The sequence below is a fragment of the Quercus lobata genome, chromosome 9, assembly GCF_001633185.2.
Source record: "Quercus lobata isolate SW786 chromosome 9, ValleyOak3.0 Primary Assembly, whole genome shotgun sequence".
Classification (NCBI taxonomy): domain Eukaryota; kingdom Viridiplantae; phylum Streptophyta; class Magnoliopsida; order Fagales; family Fagaceae; genus Quercus; species Quercus lobata.
The window spans coordinates 20,491,681-20,512,100 of record NC_044912.1 but is presented as its reverse complement, the minus strand read 5'-3'; the positions used below and the strand labels follow the sequence as shown (position 1 = coordinate 20,512,100).

At 39.7% G+C, this 20,420-nt stretch overlaps 2 protein-coding genes and 1 pseudogene across 6 annotated transcripts; 1 reads left to right on the top strand and 2 right to left on the bottom strand.

The window, feature by feature from the left end:
* Positions 1 to 6,426, top strand: LOC115962197. Of its 5 annotated transcripts, none has more exons than XM_031081093.1 (5): positions 1 to 215; positions 990 to 2,332; positions 4,256 to 4,367; positions 4,680 to 4,991; positions 5,488 to 6,426. In XM_031081093.1, exons 1-2 carry the CDS (start codon positions 187 to 189, stop codon positions 1,948 to 1,950), a joined length of 990 nt encoding a protein of 329 aa, XP_030936953.1. In that variant the 5' UTR covers positions 1 to 186; the 3' UTR covers positions 1,951 to 2,332; positions 4,256 to 4,367; positions 4,680 to 4,991; positions 5,488 to 6,426. The 5 variants fall into 5 exon arrangements, with proteins under 5 accessions (XP_030936953.1, XP_030936951.1, XP_030936950.1 ...); XM_031081091.1 differs by having other exon boundaries at positions 4,256 to 4,514; positions 5,547 to 6,426; XM_031081090.1 differs by having other exon boundaries at positions 4,256 to 4,514.
* Positions 6,427 to 11,972: 5,546 nt separating this feature from the next.
* LOC115961370 lies at positions 11,973 to 12,950 on the bottom strand. Its single transcript, XM_031080362.1, has one exon. It carries the CDS (start codon positions 12,948 to 12,950, stop codon positions 11,973 to 11,975), a length of 978 nt encoding a protein of 325 aa, XP_030936222.1.
* An 827-nt stretch (positions 12,951 to 13,777) lies between these two features.
* Positions 13,778 to 15,081, bottom strand: LOC115960717 (annotated as a pseudogene).
* Positions 15,082 to 20,420: the final 5,339 nt, after the last annotated feature.

Genomic DNA, 20,420 nt, shown 5'->3' with positions numbered 1-20,420 from the left:
GGACAGTAAAACCCTCTCTAAACCCTCACATATTTCTCAATACGTGTGGCTGTCAAAACACAGAGGTTGCTGTACGAGTCAAGTAGGGTTTCAGAGAGAGAGAGAGAGAGAGAGAGAGAGAGAGAGCGCGATGGTGAATAAAAGAGTACATTAAACTAAATTAAAAGGGGCTTAATCGGAGTCCCTATGCTTCGGACTCCTCACAATCTTGCTCGGTTAGTCACTACCCTCTATCTCCGTGTTCCTATTCTTCCACTCTTCAAGCTAGCTAGAAATATTTGCTTTCAGTTTTTTGTTGGTTACAAACAGCACTTATTGGAATCAACAGGTTTGAGAAATCAAGAGTTATTGCTGTAACTTGGGGCAAAGTTTTACTAGTGTTCTGTTATAACCACTTGTTATTGTTAGTTGCTACTGCTGATTGTTTTTTTTAATAAATCAACTTGATTTTCCCCCCCATTTTCTTAAATTTTGTGATGATAACAGCAAAAGTTATTATTTTGAGAATGAAGTACAAAAATCATGTTTAATGAAATGAAAGACGATCCCCACTGGGAGTTTCCCTGAATTACATGATTCACGGCTCTGGCGAGTGGGGTCATGTATCCATGGTTTATTGTTATTATTATAGTGTGATGACTGATGAATCATGATAACTGCAAAAGTTAGTATTTTCATATTTCAAAAACATTTTTCTTTAATACCCGTTGATTTAGAGGTATATAGTTATTGACTGAATATATATACATTATCTCAGAGGAGGAAAGGGATCATTTGCGGTGTCGTTATTGCTCAATGATCTCTGAGTTTAGCTTTTGTCATGGTGATAGTGTTATGTTGACCAGCATATTATATAAGTAAATACCCAGTTCAATTCTACATGTTCATGAGCTGCGAACATTTTACTATCTAGAACATTGCCCCTTGTTTAAAAAATGTATCCACTCTATTCTATTTGCTCCCACTAACATTTTTTTTTTCTTGGGCAGTGAAGAACTTGCTTCTTGCCTCCCTCTTGTCCTGCTGTCATATCACAAGTGCAAGAGTAGCCACAGCATTGGTGTGCTCTTTAGATATACTGGCAATTGTAGGAACTACAGTGTCCAAATTCCAAATCATTCCTATGGAAAAATTTTGAGGCAATCTGGTCGCCCTCTAAAATTTGCAACAGGTGAAACCAATTCTATTCTTCAATCAAGTGGTCTTCAGCACTGGTTCAAAAATTGGCAAGAACTCAGGAAACATAAATTGACGGCAAGCACTTTTGCTGGGGCTATTGGTTTTTGGCCTCGACGAAGAGCCCAACTATGGTTAGAGAAAATTGGGGCAATTGAGCCATTTTCAGGCAACCTGGCTACCTGTTGGAGTAATATTAAAGAAGAGGAAGCACTTGAAAGATACAAGCTTATAACGGGAAACACTGTTTTGTTTCCTGAATTTCAGGTTTATGGTGAGAGGGACCCAAAAGATGATTGGCTAGCAGGTTCACCAGATGGTGTAGTTGAGAGGCTAGTTTATGGGCTGCCTTCACGAGGAGTGCTGGAGATAAAGTGTCCATTTTTCAATGGAGATATGAGCAAAGCTGTCCCCTGGTCACGAGTCCCCCTTTACTGCATTCCACAAGCTCAGGGTTTAATGGAAATAATGGACAGGGATTGGATGGATTTCTATGTTTGGACTCCTAAAGGGAGTAGTCTATTCCGATTATATAGAGATGTAGAGTACTGGCATGTGTTAAAAATAGCACTCTCTGATTTTTGGTGGAATCATGTCCAGCCAGCCAGGGAGTTGTGTAGAAAATCTGTGATCACGGATCCCCTGTATCAATTACGAACAATCAGGCCAGCACCAAGACATGAATTATGCAGTTATATTGTTTATGAAAGCAGGCGCGTTGTTAATGACTCCAACTTGTTGATGCGTGAAATTTATGGAAAACTGCAAAACTGATGCATTTGAATGTCCACATTTTGGGTCTTTGAACTTTTGTGGCTTAAGCAGATGGGGTTCAATAACAAGTGATTGGAATATTGTTTACATGACTTGTTGGAGTCGTTGAAATAAATTTTCACAGGAACTGTCACCTGTACAATACAGAAGAAAATACATTGCTAGCGGAGGCAGAAATTCTGTTAATCAAGATATAATCAGATCTTTTTATTGAAAGAGAATGCAGAAGTACAGTCCTTGATATTACTACAACAGGATGAATATATTTCCCTTTATATAGGATCTGTATGATAGATAACAAATGGGGAGACACAGTGGTGATCTGAAAGTTCAGAACTTTGTCAGTTACATCATTGGCTACACTCTGAGGTGCTGAATACATGTAAGCTTCACTTTTCTTTATTCCTTTTTGCATGTGGTTCACGTGAAAAATAATATCTGAAAATGAACAAGTAGTGCACTGGCCACTGGATAAGATCCACAACTGAATATGTTTGGTCAAGTTCTCTCTGCAAGCATTGGTTGTACTTGGCCAATGAGCTGTAGCTCAAATGACACTTTCTCATTCCATAATAATAGGATGGATGATGGGGTTATGGGTTCAAAACCCACTGAGTCAGTGTGTAAATTAACAATAAAAGAAAGCAGCAGTTGCATCTGCTTTCTTTGACTTGCCTGCAATTAAACTATGTCCAACACTGAGGCAAAGGAATAGAGTAGTTCCTATGGCTAGGACTATCTAACTAGGAGGTTTTGGTGTTGAACAAAGTGGGCCTTCTGCTTGGGCAGTTTGGGTCAGGTTAAAGGGTGACCCAACCCCGACTCTAAGGGCTGTCAGTTGAGCATGGTCTTCATTTGGGCTTTGAAGTCTAAAAGCAGGTTTAGGTTTGCTCAGGTTTGTTGAGTTGTTCAAGTTGAAGTGGAAGGGTCATCCCCTTTTTGAATAGGAGGAATCAATAAAATTAGGGAGAGAGTCACTAGAACTGAGTTCCCAAATCTGAGACCAATCATATGAAGTGCCTACAAACGATGCAAGGAGCTGATCACCCGAGCTCTCCACATGCTCAAATGTGCAAATGTTGCGCTCCCTCCAAATGCACCAAACTAGACACAAAGGAATCAAATTCCAAATGTCAAATGAGTGTTCCCCAACCAATTCATCCATCCAATCAACAGATCTAGCACTAACACCAAAATATCAGAAAACAAAGCTCCACAATTGATAAGCCCCATCACAGTGAATCAATAAATGATCCACCATTTCCTCATAACATTGGCACATGCAACACCAGTCCACAATATAACCTTACCTCAAATTGTCACCAGTGAGTATCTTCCCCACACCGCTGTCCAAATAAAAAGGGAAACCTGCCGAGGGATGTTATTCAATTTATATGTATATTTACTTTTAAAGATTTTATTGTCATTGGAACTGGTGTTTATCATGGCAATGAGGTCTTGGCTGTATAGGTCAGCTATCTCAAGTTGTAAGACTTATCTCTAAGTATATAGACATTCAATCAGCTAAATTAATCATTAATTGAGATTGTTTTTGCATATAAATAAGGTTTTCTCATTGGTTTCTTGACATTTTCATTAGCTTCTGAAGTCCTGTATTATATTGAGTATTAGGACAACTAAAACAGCACCAGAGAATGAATTCTATGCCTTAACTTAGAGAAATAGAAAATTCACTAAAATTTTCTTGAAGACATTTAAAGAGGGTTGTTTATGGATCTAGCGTTAAATATGCCATTTTTCTTTATTTTTTAGTTAAGATAGTTTGCACACGACATATATATATGTATGTATGTATGTATGTATGTATGTATATGCCATGCCCTGTTGTGATATTATAAAAGCTTGACCAAAAAAATAGAAAGGTAGAAATCATAAAAAAGAACTTGCTAATGAGCTCTAGCTCAAATGGCATTACTCCCCTTGTTAGAGTAAGTTCAAGAGTGAGGTTTTGGGTTCATGACTCACCATTTACATGTGTAGCTTACCCTAAATGATTGCTCACTTGTTAGTTGTTAGGATTATGCTACAAAACTTTTCTCATCTCAGATCCATTAGATGATTGCTATCTAAAGTAATTGTTCAACATTAAGGAGAATGAAAAATTAATACAATAATCCATAAGAGCATTAGTAGCTAGATAATTTTCAATTTTCTTTTGGTCTCAATAAGTGATGCGTATATTATTACTTAATCAATTTACAAGAGAAATAATTGGAAGGAGAGAACCTGTCTCCTCCCCCCTATCTTTATATTACAGATGGCTACCTGTTTAATGTTTTTTCAGGCCTTTTGACTGCTGCATTATGTAGATGTTGTGGGGCACCAATTGATCATTTGAATTTCAATTGCAGACCATGTATCCAGATCCTCATAGCAGTCACCAGTGACTCTGAAGTGTAAGTTGGCATTAACTGGTTAATGTCATTGTCATGGAGTGAGATATTAGAAGTTGCTTTTGGCAAAAGAGAGGGGACTTCTGAAGAATGAATTTTTTTTTTGTTGTTGAAAAGATTAAGGAAAATAAGAAAGACGAAAGAGTTGAGGTAATTGTTGTCCTCTGTAAGCTTTTGGAATTGGTTGTTAGCATAGTGGGTTTATTTCTTATAAAAAAAAAAAAAAATCATTGTGGAATTATTTAGACATTTTTTATTATTTTATTATGGCTAGATGTTACTTTCAAAGAAAATAATTATGGCTAGATGTTGCAGATTATGATCAAAAGTTGCAAAGCTACATTGGAAATGTTTCACGTAGCTATATATGATGGTGGAAACTGTGCGAGAATGACTTTGCCTCCTAGAAAAGGAGAGTTGTTAAAGAGCGAGCAGTGATGTGTCTCCTGTAGTTTTCAGATACACAGTTAATAATATTTTACAACAATCTTCCACTGCTTAATCAGTTGCAGAGGAACTGCTTTGATGCTGAGTTTACTGGTCCTCTTTCAAATGAATCCTCTCAAATCACCGGGGCCAAATGGCTTTTTTCTGCCATCCTTTATCAGAGAATGCCAAGCATCACAGGTAGCTCTTTACTCTCTGTCACTCTCTCTTTTCTTCACTCCCGGTTTTCTCTTACAGGAATTCAATTCCACTTTTATTGCTTTGATTCCCCCCAAAAAAAACTCCCCTAAAACACCTGCAAATTTAGACATCATCCTTTTTAATAGGGTCTTCACTTACACTGGTATTTTCAATAGATCCAAGGCTATCCATGGATTTACTTAGCCCACACTCCATTAGTCTTTGCAATGTGGTCTATAGAGTTGCTACTAAAGTTCTCGTCAACAAGCGTAAATCAAAGCTTGACCTGCTGGTTGCTCACTCCTATTCTAAATGCCTTTATACACAATAGATTAATTTCTTTAACATAATCCTAGCTAGTGAGCTATATTCCTATTTAACCAAATAAAAAAAAGTGAGCTATATTCCTTTACTAGTAGTAAGAAAAAGGGCAAGAGTGCAGTTTGTGTTCTGAAGCTTCATTTGAGTAAAACTTATGTCAGCCACTGTTGTGCAGAGATGCTGAGCAGATTTCTCATTATACTGAATGTGACTTGTTTGCTGAATTATTATCAGAATTAAGGACTCCTATGCCTTGGAAGTTGGATAGTGCTGGCAAACAATGATTTTGGTGGGTGCTGCTGGAAACAGGAAGACTAAATGAATAGGATCTGCGTTCATCTGTAAATATAAAATTAGGAACAGAATACAAGCAGGATGTTTCTGTTGGGAATGCCAAACAAAAACTACTGCAATTTTGTTAGCTTCCTGAGAGCCCTCTACATACTGGTAAATAGAGATTTGAAGATCTTAAATTAGACTAGTAGTGAGCTGTTCTGCAAGCAACCGTTGAAAAATAAAGTCAATCACTGGAAAGAGGTCGCATTGTTGAAGGGCATTCATTGTCTTGGCAGTATGTGCCAGTTCTTTGCTAACAAGATTGACAAGCCGTTCCAGCTGGAATTTATGATAGTGAGAAAAAAGCTTCGAAATCTTTTCTAGAATAGCCTGGCCATGACTATCTCTGCTTTTGTATCCTGTTTTAGTTTGGGTCTTAGCCCTTCTTTTGCTTATGGCTGTACCTTTCATTGTATTGGTGAAGTATTATGGAAGTTGGAGTCGGTAATTGTTTATTTTCTGCATAGGTGGAATGGTGAAGTACTTTTCCTTGACTTATTATTAACCATGGACAGTGTTATTACTGCATCTCATGTGTAACTGAAGGAAGCTATTTATAAAGAATAAAGTATGTAATTTCTGAGTTTGACCTACTGGCGTTGTTCTTCAGAGAGACGGTACTTGCCTTTCATTCTTGTTGCAAGACTAGGAGGCTAAACAACTAACTAAATAAAGAAACCATAATGTGGTTCTTTCCCTTAGTAAGAAATCATATATTAATTTTCCGTTTCCCAGAGGCATGAAATTGGAACTTGTAAGATAATTTGTATTTGTATGATGAATGAGTAGATGTAATATTTTTGATATGTTTCAAGGCGTGTGACTTCAATTATATGAATATCCTGTTCCTTTGCTTGGAACAAGAGGTGTACATTCTCGACTCTCCCTGAGGACAAAAGGTAGCAGCAGGCTCACAAATATGTAGCAAACCGCAATTGCCTATTGCTTTGCAGCTAAAATTGGTTTCAATGGAACAACTTTTTGGCGGTCCACAAGGACAATGCCAACTTCAGTTGATTGTAACATATTACTGTTGATTGACAAGTTACTTGATTTTTTTTTTTTTTTTTGTCAACAGAGGAATATCATTAAACTTAGGAATTAATAAGTTTATTACAACGTAAGCAAGCTTTATCAGCCGTTAGAATACTTTCCACCACAAGCGACGGGTACAAAAAAAAACAAAAGAGTCTAAGCTACTGGCATCAAGTTTGGCCAACGCATCAGCACATTGGTTGACCTCCCTATAGATGTGAACTATCTGCTTGTTGGGAATCTCTCTCACCAGGTTCCTACAATCAGTAAGCAATGACTGCATTAACAAATTGGCAGTATTGTTATTCATAAGTAAAACAACACTTAAAGCATCCAACTCAATGATGAGGTTATTTATCCCCATCTCCTTAGCTATTAGAAGGCCATCCCTTAAGGCCCACAGCTCTGCCATACAACTGTTGGTGCACCCAAGAGACCTTGCATAGCCTTTCAACCAATGCCCATCATGGTCCCTGATAATGCCGCCACCACCTGCACGCCCAGTGGAACCAAGAGCAGACCCATCTGAGTTAAGCTTTGCCCATCCCATTGGAGGCTTATCCCACCCTACTGCAATAACAGCTTTAGCTTTAGGCATCTTAACATTCAACCCAACAAAGAAATATTCAGCACCATCTTTAATGCTTTTCTTGAAGCATGACCGATCCACCTTGTCTGTCCTAAAGATAACATTATTTCTATGAAGCCATAAGTTCCACACTCCCATGGGAAACAAAATCTTCCACGGAATGCCCATCCACCTAGATTTGATATCAGATTTACAGCTGGCTTCAAGCCATTCACTAATCGGCAAGTTAAAGGTTTCCCTCATACAATTCGGGAATTGAAGTTGCTGCTGCCAAAAAAACCAAGCATACTCACAGCCCCTTAATAGATGGTCAATTGTTTCAAAACTTTTATTACATAAACTACATATGGGATCAAGACTTAAACCCCTTGAACCCAATACTTCCCCGGTAGGCACACTGTTATGAAGACACAGCCAAAGGAACAATTGAACCTTAGGAAAAGTTTCAACCTTCCACACCCAAGCCACCGAAATAGAATCAAGGTTCAAAGGGTTTAAACCCCTTGCCAAAAGATAGGCAGATTTCAATGAGAAAAAAACCATTCTTGGAGAAAGCCCATTGGAGAGTATCCTCTGCCTCCTGATTGCAAGACAACGGTATTGCTTTAATGGCATTGAGAATATGATCAGGCAGAACAAAGGATAGGCAGTGGGCTTGCCATTCATAGTTATGATCAAAACATTGTTTCACAGTAATAGAATCTTCATTACGGTTCAAAGGCCCTTCAATAAAAGATCTCAACATGCCCGTTGGAAGCCAAAAATCAGCCTAAACCTTCATTGTCTCACCATTTTTCACAGACCATTTAAGCCCCTTAACATAAACTGGGCCACCCTTCTTACACGCTGCCCAACAGCTAGAACAGGGGAGTTTTTTCCCTTCTTCAGTCATTCCCCTGGGGGAAAGGTACTTGGCTGTGAGCATTTTTGCCCAAGGAGCCTCCTTTTCACACGCTAAACTCCAACAAAGCTTAGCTAACAACGCATTATTTCTGTCCTTCATCTTATGCAGCCCCAAACCACCAAGTTCTTTAGGAAGTGTCACCTTATCCCATCCAACCAAATGCAGCCTTCTTTTTTCTTTAGTTGAACCCCATAAAAAATCCCTTATTAGTTTATCTACTTGGTCACAAACCTTAACAGGAAGAGATTGGCACTGCATATAGTACTCTGCTACAGGAGCTGCAGCAACTTTAACAAGCACCAAATAGATTGCCCTAACCTGCACCAAAGGGTTTAATCACAAAGTTATACGTATTCCCCACTCTACCTTGGTGAATGATGGGAAAACCAAGGTATTTACCTAAGTTGTTGGTTTCGGCAATCCCCAACCTTCTACAGATGCCTCTCCTCCTCCTACAAGATACATTAGGAGAAAACAGAATCTTCGATTTGGCAAGATTAACTTTTTGCCCAGCAAGGTTGCAGAAATTATCCAAAACTTCGATAATAGCTTCACAACTTTTTCTGTCTGCCTTAGCAAAAAGCATCAAGTCGTCTGCAAAAAACACATGGGAAAAGCTTGGCCCACTTCTAGATGCCCTAACCTTGTCCCATCTCTTAACTTCACACATACTAGTGATATGGGCTCCAAGGAATTCCATGCACAGAAGAAATAAATAGGGAGATATAGGATCTCCCTGTCTTATTCCTCTTGAGGGTTGAAAAGAATCCAGCTTACTTATATTGAACAATAGGGTTGTGTTAGTGGTAGACACGCAGCTCATGATCAACTTTATCATACTCTCCAGAAACCCAAAATGCTCAAGCACCATTTTGATAAAAGACCACTTTAAGCGATTGTATGCCTTTTCAAGGTCAACTTTTATAACCATAACCCCTGTTCTCCCCTTCCTCTTCTTAAGGGAGTAAATTAGTTCTTGGGCGATTATGACATTATTTGTGCCCCTTCTCCCTTCAAGGAAAGCTGTCTGCATTGGGGAAATTAAAGATGGCAGCAAATGACGAAGCCTCAAAACAATAATTTTTGAAATAATCTTGTAAATCGTGTTGCATAAACTTATGGGCCTATAATGACTGACAGTTTCAAGACCGGGTTGTTTAGGGATAAGGGCAATAAGGGTTTGATTAAGATACTCTAGAACCTTTTGTCTAAGAAACACCTCCTTGACCTCCCTCTTCACCGAATCACCCACCACTAGCCAAAATCTTTGGAAAAAACCAGCATGTAGCCCGTCAACACCTGGAGCTTTGTAAGGCTTCATAGATTTGAGGGCATTCCAAATTTCCCCATCAGATGGAATATTGATCATGCTACCAGCTTCCTCTAGACTAAGCTTAGCACACCAATTCAAACTCCATTGAGGGGTAACAGGGCAAAAAACTTGTTCTGTCTTATACAGCTTCTTGAAGCTTGAGTTAAAAATCTCTTTAACTTCCTCAACATTGTGACACCATTTGCCCTCATTATTTTGAACACATGTGATTCTATTCTTGCTTCTCTTATTGAGGGCAGAGATATGAAAGTACGAAGTGTTTCTCTCCCCTGCAATAATCCAATTAGTTCTGGATTTCATAGCCCACAGCTCTTCTTCAATTTGGAGAACTAAATTATACTCCTCAGTCAATTGCTTTTGGAGATTGATCAAAAAGCTATTTGGGCAGACAGCTAACGCTCTTTGAGTACCCAACAGCCTAGCCAAAATCTTCTTCTTTCTTAAGAAAACATTTCCAAAGACTTCTCTGTTCCATCTTTGAGCTTTGGTCTTGAAGTTAGAAATAGCCTCAGCTAGATTGCCCTCCCTTCTAGCCCAAGCATCTCTCACAACAACCAGAAAATCACTATGACTCAGCCAAATAGTCTGAAATCTAAATGGCCTGTCAGTATTAGAACCCAAAAAAGGATACAAGTTCAATAAAAGGGGGCAGTGGTCTGAGTTGATTCTAGCTAAATGTGTTACATTAGCTTTCGGATAAAATTCTTTCCAACTCGAATTAACCCAGCATCTGTCTAGTCTACATTGGATTAAATTACCCAGCTCCCTCTTATTAGTCCAAGTATATTTTGGACCTGTAAACCCAAGATCCATCATACTGCAATCATCCATACATTCCTTAATAGCTCTAACCCTTCTTTGGCAAATAGGATTCCCCCCATACTTCTCATCAGCAGATAGAACTTATTAAAATCGCCCATGAGGGCCCAAGGCAGATCATGCATATTAGCTAGCATCCTAAGATTATTCCACAACATGCATCGTTCCTCAAATCTAGGACTTGCATAAATAGCACTAATTAACTAGTTAAAAGACTGAGATCTTACCCGAATCATCGCATGAATCTCCTGCTCCGTAGCTGCCAGGACATCAACATGAACTAAATCTGATCTCCAGAGCATCCAGATTCCTCCTGCAAACCCAATTGTATCCGCCACCGCATACCCATCAAACGGGAGAGCTTCAATAATTTCATCAGCTCTTGCACTACTCAATCTAGTTTCTGTAATCACCATGAGAATCAGTGAATGCCAATCGACCAAGTCCATAACCGTCTTTCTGAATTGGGGTTTCATAGCATCCCTGTAGTTCCAAATCAGTATATTCATAATTTTATATGTAGAAGAGGAAGCATCGAAACCAAACAGAGAAGAAGAATCTTCAGTGTCTCTCAACCTCCATACCTCCAACAACTCCTTCCTCGACTCCCATATCCCCCAGAATAGAGTCACCAAATGCTTGATTATCCCCAACTCTTCCTGTGTTACCTTGATTAGGATCGTGCCATTCATCTATGGCTCGGCAAACTGAATTATCTTCACTCCGTGCAGATTGCCCATCAACGAGCATTCCACCGGATTGGTTTGCAAAACCTTCCTTACTGTGATCCTTGGTTCTGTCCACCTCGCTTCCGCCTCTGATAAGAATTTTTCCGAGTTCCGCATGACGGATTCTGTGGCTAATGGCCCTGAGCTTGTCTCCAGAGGCACCGGAACTGGCGGTCGGTCCGTCAAGAACCTCCACCACGGGTTCAGAGTCATGATCCAAGCGTCGTCTTTCATCGGCAAATAACCCAGTTGCTTGCTTCTCTCTGTTAACGGGAACAGATTCTTCCACGCCACCATCAGATCGGTCTCGAACCAGCCCCACACTTCTGTTGGATCTTGTTTTATCCAATGTATTGTTTCTTCGCTCACCGTAATCACTTTTCCTTTGTAGCAAATCACCCACTTCTCTTTGACCTCCATCGTTGCTGCTAGAATGCTCAGATACAGAGCTATCTTTCTACGTTGAGATGGGTTTCTCTTTTGGTTGGATTTTTGAATTATATGAGCTTGAAAGGCAAAATGGGCCTTGCTGTGTTTCAGACCCAAAAACAAATAACCCACCCTTATAGCTCGGGCCCACCTCATTAGATTGCAAGCCAACTAAATTAGTTGCTTTCTGGTTCAATTTGGAGCGCATGCCCTTGTCCTTCGCACTCTTCCCAAGCTTTGGTTTGCTGAGACTTGACATTGCCATCACATTGGTCTCCCTTTGTGACACAACACTTTGTGTGTGCGAAGCTTTCCTTTTTCCACTCTTACTATTCTGCCCTGCCACACTAGGCTTAGCTGTGGTAGCTAATGACATCTGTGTCAGTGGTTCCTCGTCCGTTTGCTTTATCACCGGAGAGCGCTGAACATACTTTGTTTTGCTGTTCACTTTTTTCCTGCTAACAACTATCCATTCACCATAATCTTCCTAGAATTTTTCCTTTTCCTTCATCCCATCTTCCCCTTGGGTTCTTTGCGTCTCCGTTTGCCCCTCATTTCGCTCCGTACTCTGCTCCTTAGGTTGCTCTCTAACTATAAACGGGCATGCTTCTACTTTATGCCCGATCCTACCATACGAAAAACAGAGGGCATTTATACCTTCATACAACACACACTGTTCAATCTTGCCAAGATAAATTTTCCTTACCAATGGCTTATCCAAATTTACTTGAATACATAGCCTAGCAAACCTTCCCCGTTCCTTATTAGCTATGTGATAATTGATCCTAAGAACTGGGCCAATGGCTCTCCCAATTTTCTTAAGAGCATTAGGCTCATAAAACTCCATAGGTAACTCTGGTAATCTTATCCAAACAGCTACCGATGAGAGGGTTGCTGTGGAAGCTTTGAACCCTGGCTCCCATTGCCTGATGGCAAGAAAATGCTGGCCAATGAACCAAGGACCACCTGTAAGTATAGAGTCCACATCCTCCACTAATTCAAATTTTACAAGATAATAATCATAACCCAAGTCTATGCAATCCATGCCACCACTCGAGTTCCACATTTTTCGCACCCTCTCAACAAGGAAGGAAAAAGCCATTCTCTTCCCAAAAGTTTTGATGATAAGAGCTTTTTGCCATGGAGCCCTCATACGTATCTTCTCTTCCTTGGAAAAACCAATTCTAATGTTGCCATCCTGCTCGTTTTCCTCTTCATTATCAAATTCCAAGTCCTCTTGCATTGAACAATCAAAACCAAATGCTTCTGCAAAGGCTCCAGGAATTGCCCCCAACAATTTATCCTTATAGCTCTCCACTTTGTTTCCTTTTCCAATCTCATTCATTTCATGGGCATGATGGCTATCCTTGAACTTCTTGGTACTGCGAGCAAGGGTATCCTCTTCCTCATTCGAACACTTCAGTCTTTCTCTCTCCATCTCCCGAGGTGCCAAAATGTTGTCCATGAAGTGATTTGAACTAACTTTGTCCTTTACAACTTGACAAGTTACTTGATTAGAAGAACTTCCAGTGGTCTTAACATATAGAAATATTGATAAATTTTTTCTTGCATTTGTTTTATTTATTTTGACTAAACATTGGGTATATATTGAACCAACACAAGAATTAAAAACAGCCTATATGGCCTTGACCTTGAAGACTCCACATGTAAGGCAAACTGACCATGAGACTTGTTCAAAATAGCCCATCTGCCCTCAAACTCACAACTACTCAAGCTTAACTGTCTTGAACGGATTGCTTGGGCTTCTTCAACTTAGGGGCACAGCTGGGAACTAGCTTAGTTTAAGACAAACTGCTTCAATTGAGATTGACCAGAACTTTCACAAGATCAAACGAAGAGGTTGAGTTGAAGACCTCAGCTAGGAGGTTGACTTGAAGACCTTAGCTAGGAAAGAATGATTATAGGACCACAACTTTTTTTGTTTACAACTAATTATTCCCCTTCACTCCCAGTTTGCAACATCACATTTGTGGAAAAGTTGTGGTACTAGATTTTCTTGCTAGAAAATCCCAGGTACCAACTAGTTCTCAACTAGTGGAAAACCATGCATCTCTAAAGTCTGAAGTCACATTTTGCGGCCTTTTGAGAGAAGGAAGTGATGCCTTCTTTAAATTTCTTTTTCAATATACAACTTTGCCATTAAGAAAGCAAAGTATATAGAAAAGAATTATTGTCCTGTGCTAACTTCTGGAATGTATAGACCATTAACCATAGCAAGCTGATTAATTAATTTATTTTAAATTTTAAATAGGAAGAATACAATTACATCACTCTAAACTGGCACATCTTTTGAAAACAACTATAGAAAAAAACAGGCACGTTCTTCAACACTTGATCTTACAGGCACGTTCTTCTGACCACACTTGACGGTGACTTGAAAAATAAAAACTAAGCATGCTTAACCAATTTACAACACCATTTCCTTTGCGAAGAAGAAAGTAAATGTGAATAATACTTGGGGGTTGTTTGGTACCTGATTTTAAATAACAGTCAACAATAATAAGGAATCTTATTCAAATCCTCTTCTTTCACTTCCTTTTCTCCATCACCAACAACCCCTTTAATCTCCACTTAAAGCCTCTCTTGGATTTGTGGGTATTTCACCATATTCGCCATAATCCACTCCAATGCTGTTGACGTAGTATCCGTACCCGCGTCTAGAAACTCTGAACACAAATTAGCCATTTCCTTATCTTCAAGCTTCCTCTTTTCCTCTGGCAACTCCAAATCCAACAACGTGTCCACGACACAACAAACTCATCGTCATTTTCTTTGTCTTCTTTCATCTTACTCTGTCTTTCTTGCTTCACTTTCCTCCTTGCTTTAATCAAAGGAATTAACACATCATCTTGGTTTCTCCGAAGTTGAAACAACTCTTCCCAACGCTTACGAAATAAAATCCTTCCAATTCTGGGGAAAAAATTGAGTATAGCAAACTGACGAGAGCTCAAAAGCAAGCGACGCTGAACCTCTTCGATTTTCTTAATCTGGGTTTCACCGAGTTTGTCTCCAAAACACATAAGAACCAACAAACAAAACATGGAGTATTGGAAATGGTCTTTAACAACGGATTCAGTGTTGGGACGAAGGCGATTGAGGAGAATATCCAAGACCCACTTGCGCGCGTGAGAGTAAGATTTCATGCGCGAAGGGTGGAGAATCTCTGAAGTGAGATTGCGACGAAAGAGTCGCCATGTGGGACCATAAGAAGCAGAGTTGATCTTGTGTTTGTTACTAGATACGATCACGGCTGTAGGTGGAGGAGCTGGGCGGTCAGCGAAAACTGCACTTTTTTGAATAAGAGCTTTGTGTGCGAGAGAGCAGTTGGCAACGAAGATAGCTGGGCTGAAGCCTATGCAAATGGTGATGATGGGTCCGTACTTGGCATGGAGTTTGCGGAGGGTGAGTTCCAATTCGAAGAAGGGTTTGCGGAGCCATAGGAAGTTGCTGAGTATTGGGATGTGTAAGGGTCCTGGAGGTAGCTTACCATGATTTTCAGAGACTTTGTTGAAAAAGAGGGATTTGAGGAGGGCTGAGATACAGAGAGAGACGACGATGAAGAACCAGACTTCCATGTTTTGATTGAATAGGAGGTAAAAAGCAGCCTTAGTCCTTATATTTATATAAGTGGAAGAGGACAAAAGAGGAACAAGAAAACCTTATCTTTGACTTTGCTACAAGAAAAACGTCTATTTTGTTAAAAAAATGTTTACAAGCTACTTCAATCGAGATTGACCAGAACTGATCAAACTAAGAGGCTGACTGGATGAGTTAATGATCTCAGCTAGAAAATCCCAACTAGTGATGGCTTCAAACCAGGGGTAGAAAAGTAAATGGAATGGTAGTAGCAAAATTGACCGAGTTTTCTCTTTAAGTGTGCGTTTGTTTCAGCTTTTAGGAGCTGAAACGTAAAAGCTGGAGACAAATGTGCATTTGGCTCAGCCTAAAACTCAACTTTTTGGAAAAAGTTGCATTTTGAGCCAAGGCAAAAAATGCGCTGAGAATGCGCAAATGTTATGGACCGTAGGAGGTCCATAAACCAAAACGCACATGGAAATTTTAACTATCCGTTGGGCTGGATAGTCAATTACGAAAATACCCTGATAAAAAGTCATCAGTTCTCACGCCTGAAGCACTCTCACGCCTCTCATCTCATCTCTCTACTCTCCCTTTGCCCTGAAGCTCACTCTCACGCCTCTCATCTCAAGCATAATCGAAATACAAACTCAAAAACATAATCTTAAAATTAATCAAACCACAACAATAAAAGCAAAAAAAATCTTGCTCTCATAAAACTGATATAATTTAAACAACAAATCTTAAATCAAAACTACAACAGCAGATCAAGAACAGAAAAAAAAAAAAAAAATTAGAACAACAATAAATGATCAAGAAAAAAAAAATAGAAGCCGATTTGACAAATCTAAAATCAGAAACAACAACTAATCAAGAACAAGGAAAAAAAAATAGAAACTGATATGACCCTTGGTTGCATGCACTCCGCAGTGAGGAGGAGGAGGAGCGGTGGCGGTGTGGTGGAGCAAAGACGATTTCTCCTTTCTCTCCATGCTTGTCTGTGTGTGTTTGAAGATAGTGACACCAAATGGCAAGCAAGATTATGGAATCAAGTATCACAGAGAGAGCTAGACAATTTATGGAATCAAGTAGAAAAAGAAAAAAAAAAAAAAAAAGAGCAGAGAATGAGAGAGTTGGAGAAATAAGGAGAAAGGAAGGCTCTGGAATCAAGTGGAATGTAAAGGAAAAAAAGAGATGATGGAATCCTATGGGTATACGTGTGTGGTGGACAAAATGCAAGAGGAAAAAAGAAAGAAAGAGGAAACGTATGGATGAAAGAAAGGCAAAGAATTAGAAATCACTATTTAAAAATACTATCACAATATTTTCACAATAAATTTTAAGTAATTAGCTAATATTGGTGAGTAAAAATATAATTTTAATGGTGGGTTCAAATTAGAACTAGTAACAACTTTCCATATAAGATTTTGTTATGATTCTTGTGAAAGTATTGCAAAAAATATTGTAGATGTAACACTTTTTGTTGAAAAATATAATTGTTGAGAATGAATAGAAAAAGAAAAAATAAATATTAAAAAAGAATAAATTTGATTAAAAAATACAGATTAAAAAAGTGAGTAGGCAAAAGGTAAATGTCACTGTTGGTTGTCCAAACAGTACAAAAATTTGCCTAACTTGCTAGAGATGCTCTTATATATACATTGCCCTTTTTGGTAATTTATCCCTCAAACTGCCACTTTTATAAGTGCTAGCCAAACACTCAGCTTTTTCAAAAAGCACTTTTTAACAGCTTTTACCAAACACTCAGCTTTTTGAAAATGCACTTTTTTATTATGCACTTTTTGAAAACTCAACTTTTTCATTATGCACTTTTACAAAAAACTGAACCAAACTCACCCTAAATCAGGAAGAAAGTGCTTGGAACCCACCAAGATCTTTCCAATTTTTCATTTCAACCAAACAACCTAAAAGACCATTTTCTCTCCCCTATTTACTATCTCCCTTGTTTTCACCCCAACCAAACAGATCCTAAAACTACACGAATTTATCTTCTTTCTTCTTCTTCTTCTTCTTCTTCTTCTTCTTATTTTATTTATTTATTTGTTTTAAATTTTAACCCCCTTTTATATCTTATTAAAGTACTTAAGTAAAACAATCCAAAATTTGTATTGGGAAATGAAAATAGGGTAACATTGGGAATTGACCAAATGGATGGATTTTCTTTTTTATAATTTGGTACATAATAATTATTGTATTTTTATAAGTGTGGGGCCCAATAATTTGTGACCCTGGCCCATTTTTGCACTGGGGCCCGAGGCCCGAGCCGAGGAGGGATATAGCCGAGGACGTATAATAAAAGCCCAAGTTATCCTGGGGCACAGCCAAGGACGATTCTGTCCTCGGCATCACCGAGGCCCTCCTGAGAGAAAGGGGAAGAATGGTATAGGAACAGTTTTGGGGAAAATCTAAAATATCTATGCTGATAGAGAAAGGGCCGCTGGACAGTATGGCGACCAAGGACAAAGGGAAAGCTGCCATTGAATACTCTGCACCTGACAGAACCATGCTCTTCAGCTTTTACAACCACCCCCAACCACTCTGGGTATGGGCTGATGGGACAAGTATCAGTCCTGGAAAGTCGAACCTACACGTGGACGTTGGATGAGGAATACAAACTAATATAAAAGGGGAAGTAAGCAGTCCAGGGACAGGGGTTGGTAAAAATGGCCAAGAACCAGAGCCTCCCAGTCCGCCTCCAAGAGAAAGACTCCTCGAGCGAACACGATTTAACTCTATATGAACACCACGACAAACCCCCGTCCGGTGACCAAGGCCTAACCTTTCAAACCCACGCTCTACAAATGATATTGTTTGGGCCTTTTTTACGTGCGAACCTAATATCATTTTGGGTCGTTATAAATCGTGTCCTTACAATTGGCGCCGTCTGTGGGAAGGGCTTGTGTCTTGGCACAGGTGGTGGGTTGAGACAATCCCCCACATCATTTCCAACAGCCGGTTCTAGTGTTCTAGCGTAAAGTTCCACTAGGGGTTACGTTTCTTCACTAGGGGCTGCGCTTCGTAGCGTCAGCAGTACGGACGGTTCTAGGAGCTTGGCCGAGGACCTAATCCCCCTAAACCAAGGTCCCACGCCATAGCCGAGGGGTTAATCCCCCCAACTACTTAAAAATCAAGTTTTGGACAGAACCAAGGTATTGCATGGTCCTCGGACTCAAACCTATGGGGAAACCAACTACTTAAAAACTCAAGTTTTGAACAGAATCAAGGTATTGCATGGTCCTCGGACTCAAACATATGGGGAAACCAACTACTTAAAAAATCAAGTTTTTGACAGAACTAAGGTATTGCATGATCCTCGGACTCAAACCTATGGGGAAACCAACTACTTAAAAAATCAAGTTTTGGACAGAACCAAGGTATTGCATGGTCCTCGGACTCAAACCTATGGGGAAACCAACTACTTAAAAAAAGTGTTAGGTTACTCAGACCTACAGGAAGATCCCGATCTGTCCTCCAAGCCTCAGCTCTAAGGGAATTGATGCAAACAAACTGGATACCAAAAAAGGACCAAGGCTACAAAAGCCATTAGGAAGGCGGCGAAACATTCTAAGTACTTGGCGGCCCACATGGACGGTCCAACTTTGAACCAACCATCCTGGGATGGTTATCTCCTACACCGCACCGAGCATTCAGCCGTCATCTCGGCTGTTTTGGGGACGACATTATCAAGCCGAATAACCCGATAAGTACAGAATTACATCTTTCTCTCGCACAAAAGTTTTTTCCCTAAATATCATTTGTTCAAATCGGCATTATTGAGCCGAATAGTTTCAATAAGCACAGAGCAAGGTCTTTTTATTAACTGGGGTTTCGGCCCTGAGCACCGTTCAGAATATATATATAGAAAAAAAAAAAAAAAAAAAAGAAAAAAAAAGAAAAAAAGAAAAAAGAAAAAAAAAGAGGAAGTCATGTGGTAGTATGTCTATTCACGGGATAACCATTTCAGAAAGTAGAGGTAGAATATACAAAATAAAGTAATGTTGACTTTTATTAATATAAAGAGGTATTACAGTATACAATGAAGGGCTTAAACAAGCCTATACGGAAAACGAATTGCAAAAAAAAACAAACAAACAACAACAACAAACAGACAAACGACTAGAAGTCTTTTTAAGCTCTGTTCCGAAGTCTTTCCAAATTCTGCCCCAGTAGCACCCATATTGAGAGGAGGACCTCCTTTGATGGATGAGGAAAAGAAGAGGAAGAAGAAAAAGCACCAGGATGGATCTGGTGATGAGAAAGAAGAAGAAAGGGAGGCAAAAGAAGACACCAGTGAAGGTAGAGAGGAGGAAGCAGGGATACTTAGTCCCTGCATCAGCCCTGACTCCTAACACGCTGGTGCCATATTAGCTATGCTCATAGGAGAGCGGATGGTACTGATAATGAGCAACCCCAGCTCGATTGCATCAAAAAATTGACTCGATTAGCTCCTGCTTCAGATTTTGGCTGAAGGAGGATGAGAAATATCTTGAGTCTCTGCCAACCCTGCCCTGACCGAGCCATCTTAAACTTCGGAAGGACACGATGCTTTTGGAAGGGATGTGGTCTCTTCACCCCCGTTTCTACCTCAGACATAACACACTATAGGATTTGACTGTGCTGATAAGGAAAGCTTTGAGAGCAGCTTGAGGTTTGAGGCTTTAAAAAGGTTAAAGGGTCTTTATGCAAAGGAAGTACCCTCTCATCTAGCTTCTTATATGGAAGGTAAGATCAGTGTCATTTAATCCGTATAGATTTCCAAGAAGAGCTGTAAACGATATAGTGTTTGTTCAACTCCCCAATATCATCTATAACTGTCAGATTTGATTGACCTCGTAAAGGAAATTTATTAAAGACGCGCCTCGAACACTGAAACGGTGGGAGCGCATCGTGTGTAAATCTAGAAAAATGTCTCTTAAACCCGGTGCATTTCCTAAGCGGACGAAGAGACACCAACATTAATGACGGACAGAGCTAAACGAACTGTAATAAAGTCTTGGCATTATCAAAACTCTTCTCTCCGACCAAGAGGTCAGACAGCAGGATTTTGAGGGGCTATTGTGGGGCCCAATAATTTGTGACCCTAACCCATTTTTGCACTGGGGCTCGAGGCCCGAGCCGAGGAGGGATATAGCCGAGGACGTATAATAAAAGCCCAAGTTATCCTGGGGCATAGCCGAGGACGATTCTGTCCTCGGCATCCCCGAGGCCCTCCTGAGAGAAAGAGCAAAAATGGTATAGGGACAGTTTTGGGGAAAATCTAAAATATCTATGCTGATAGAGAAAGGGCCGCTGGACAGTATGGCAACCAAGCACAAAG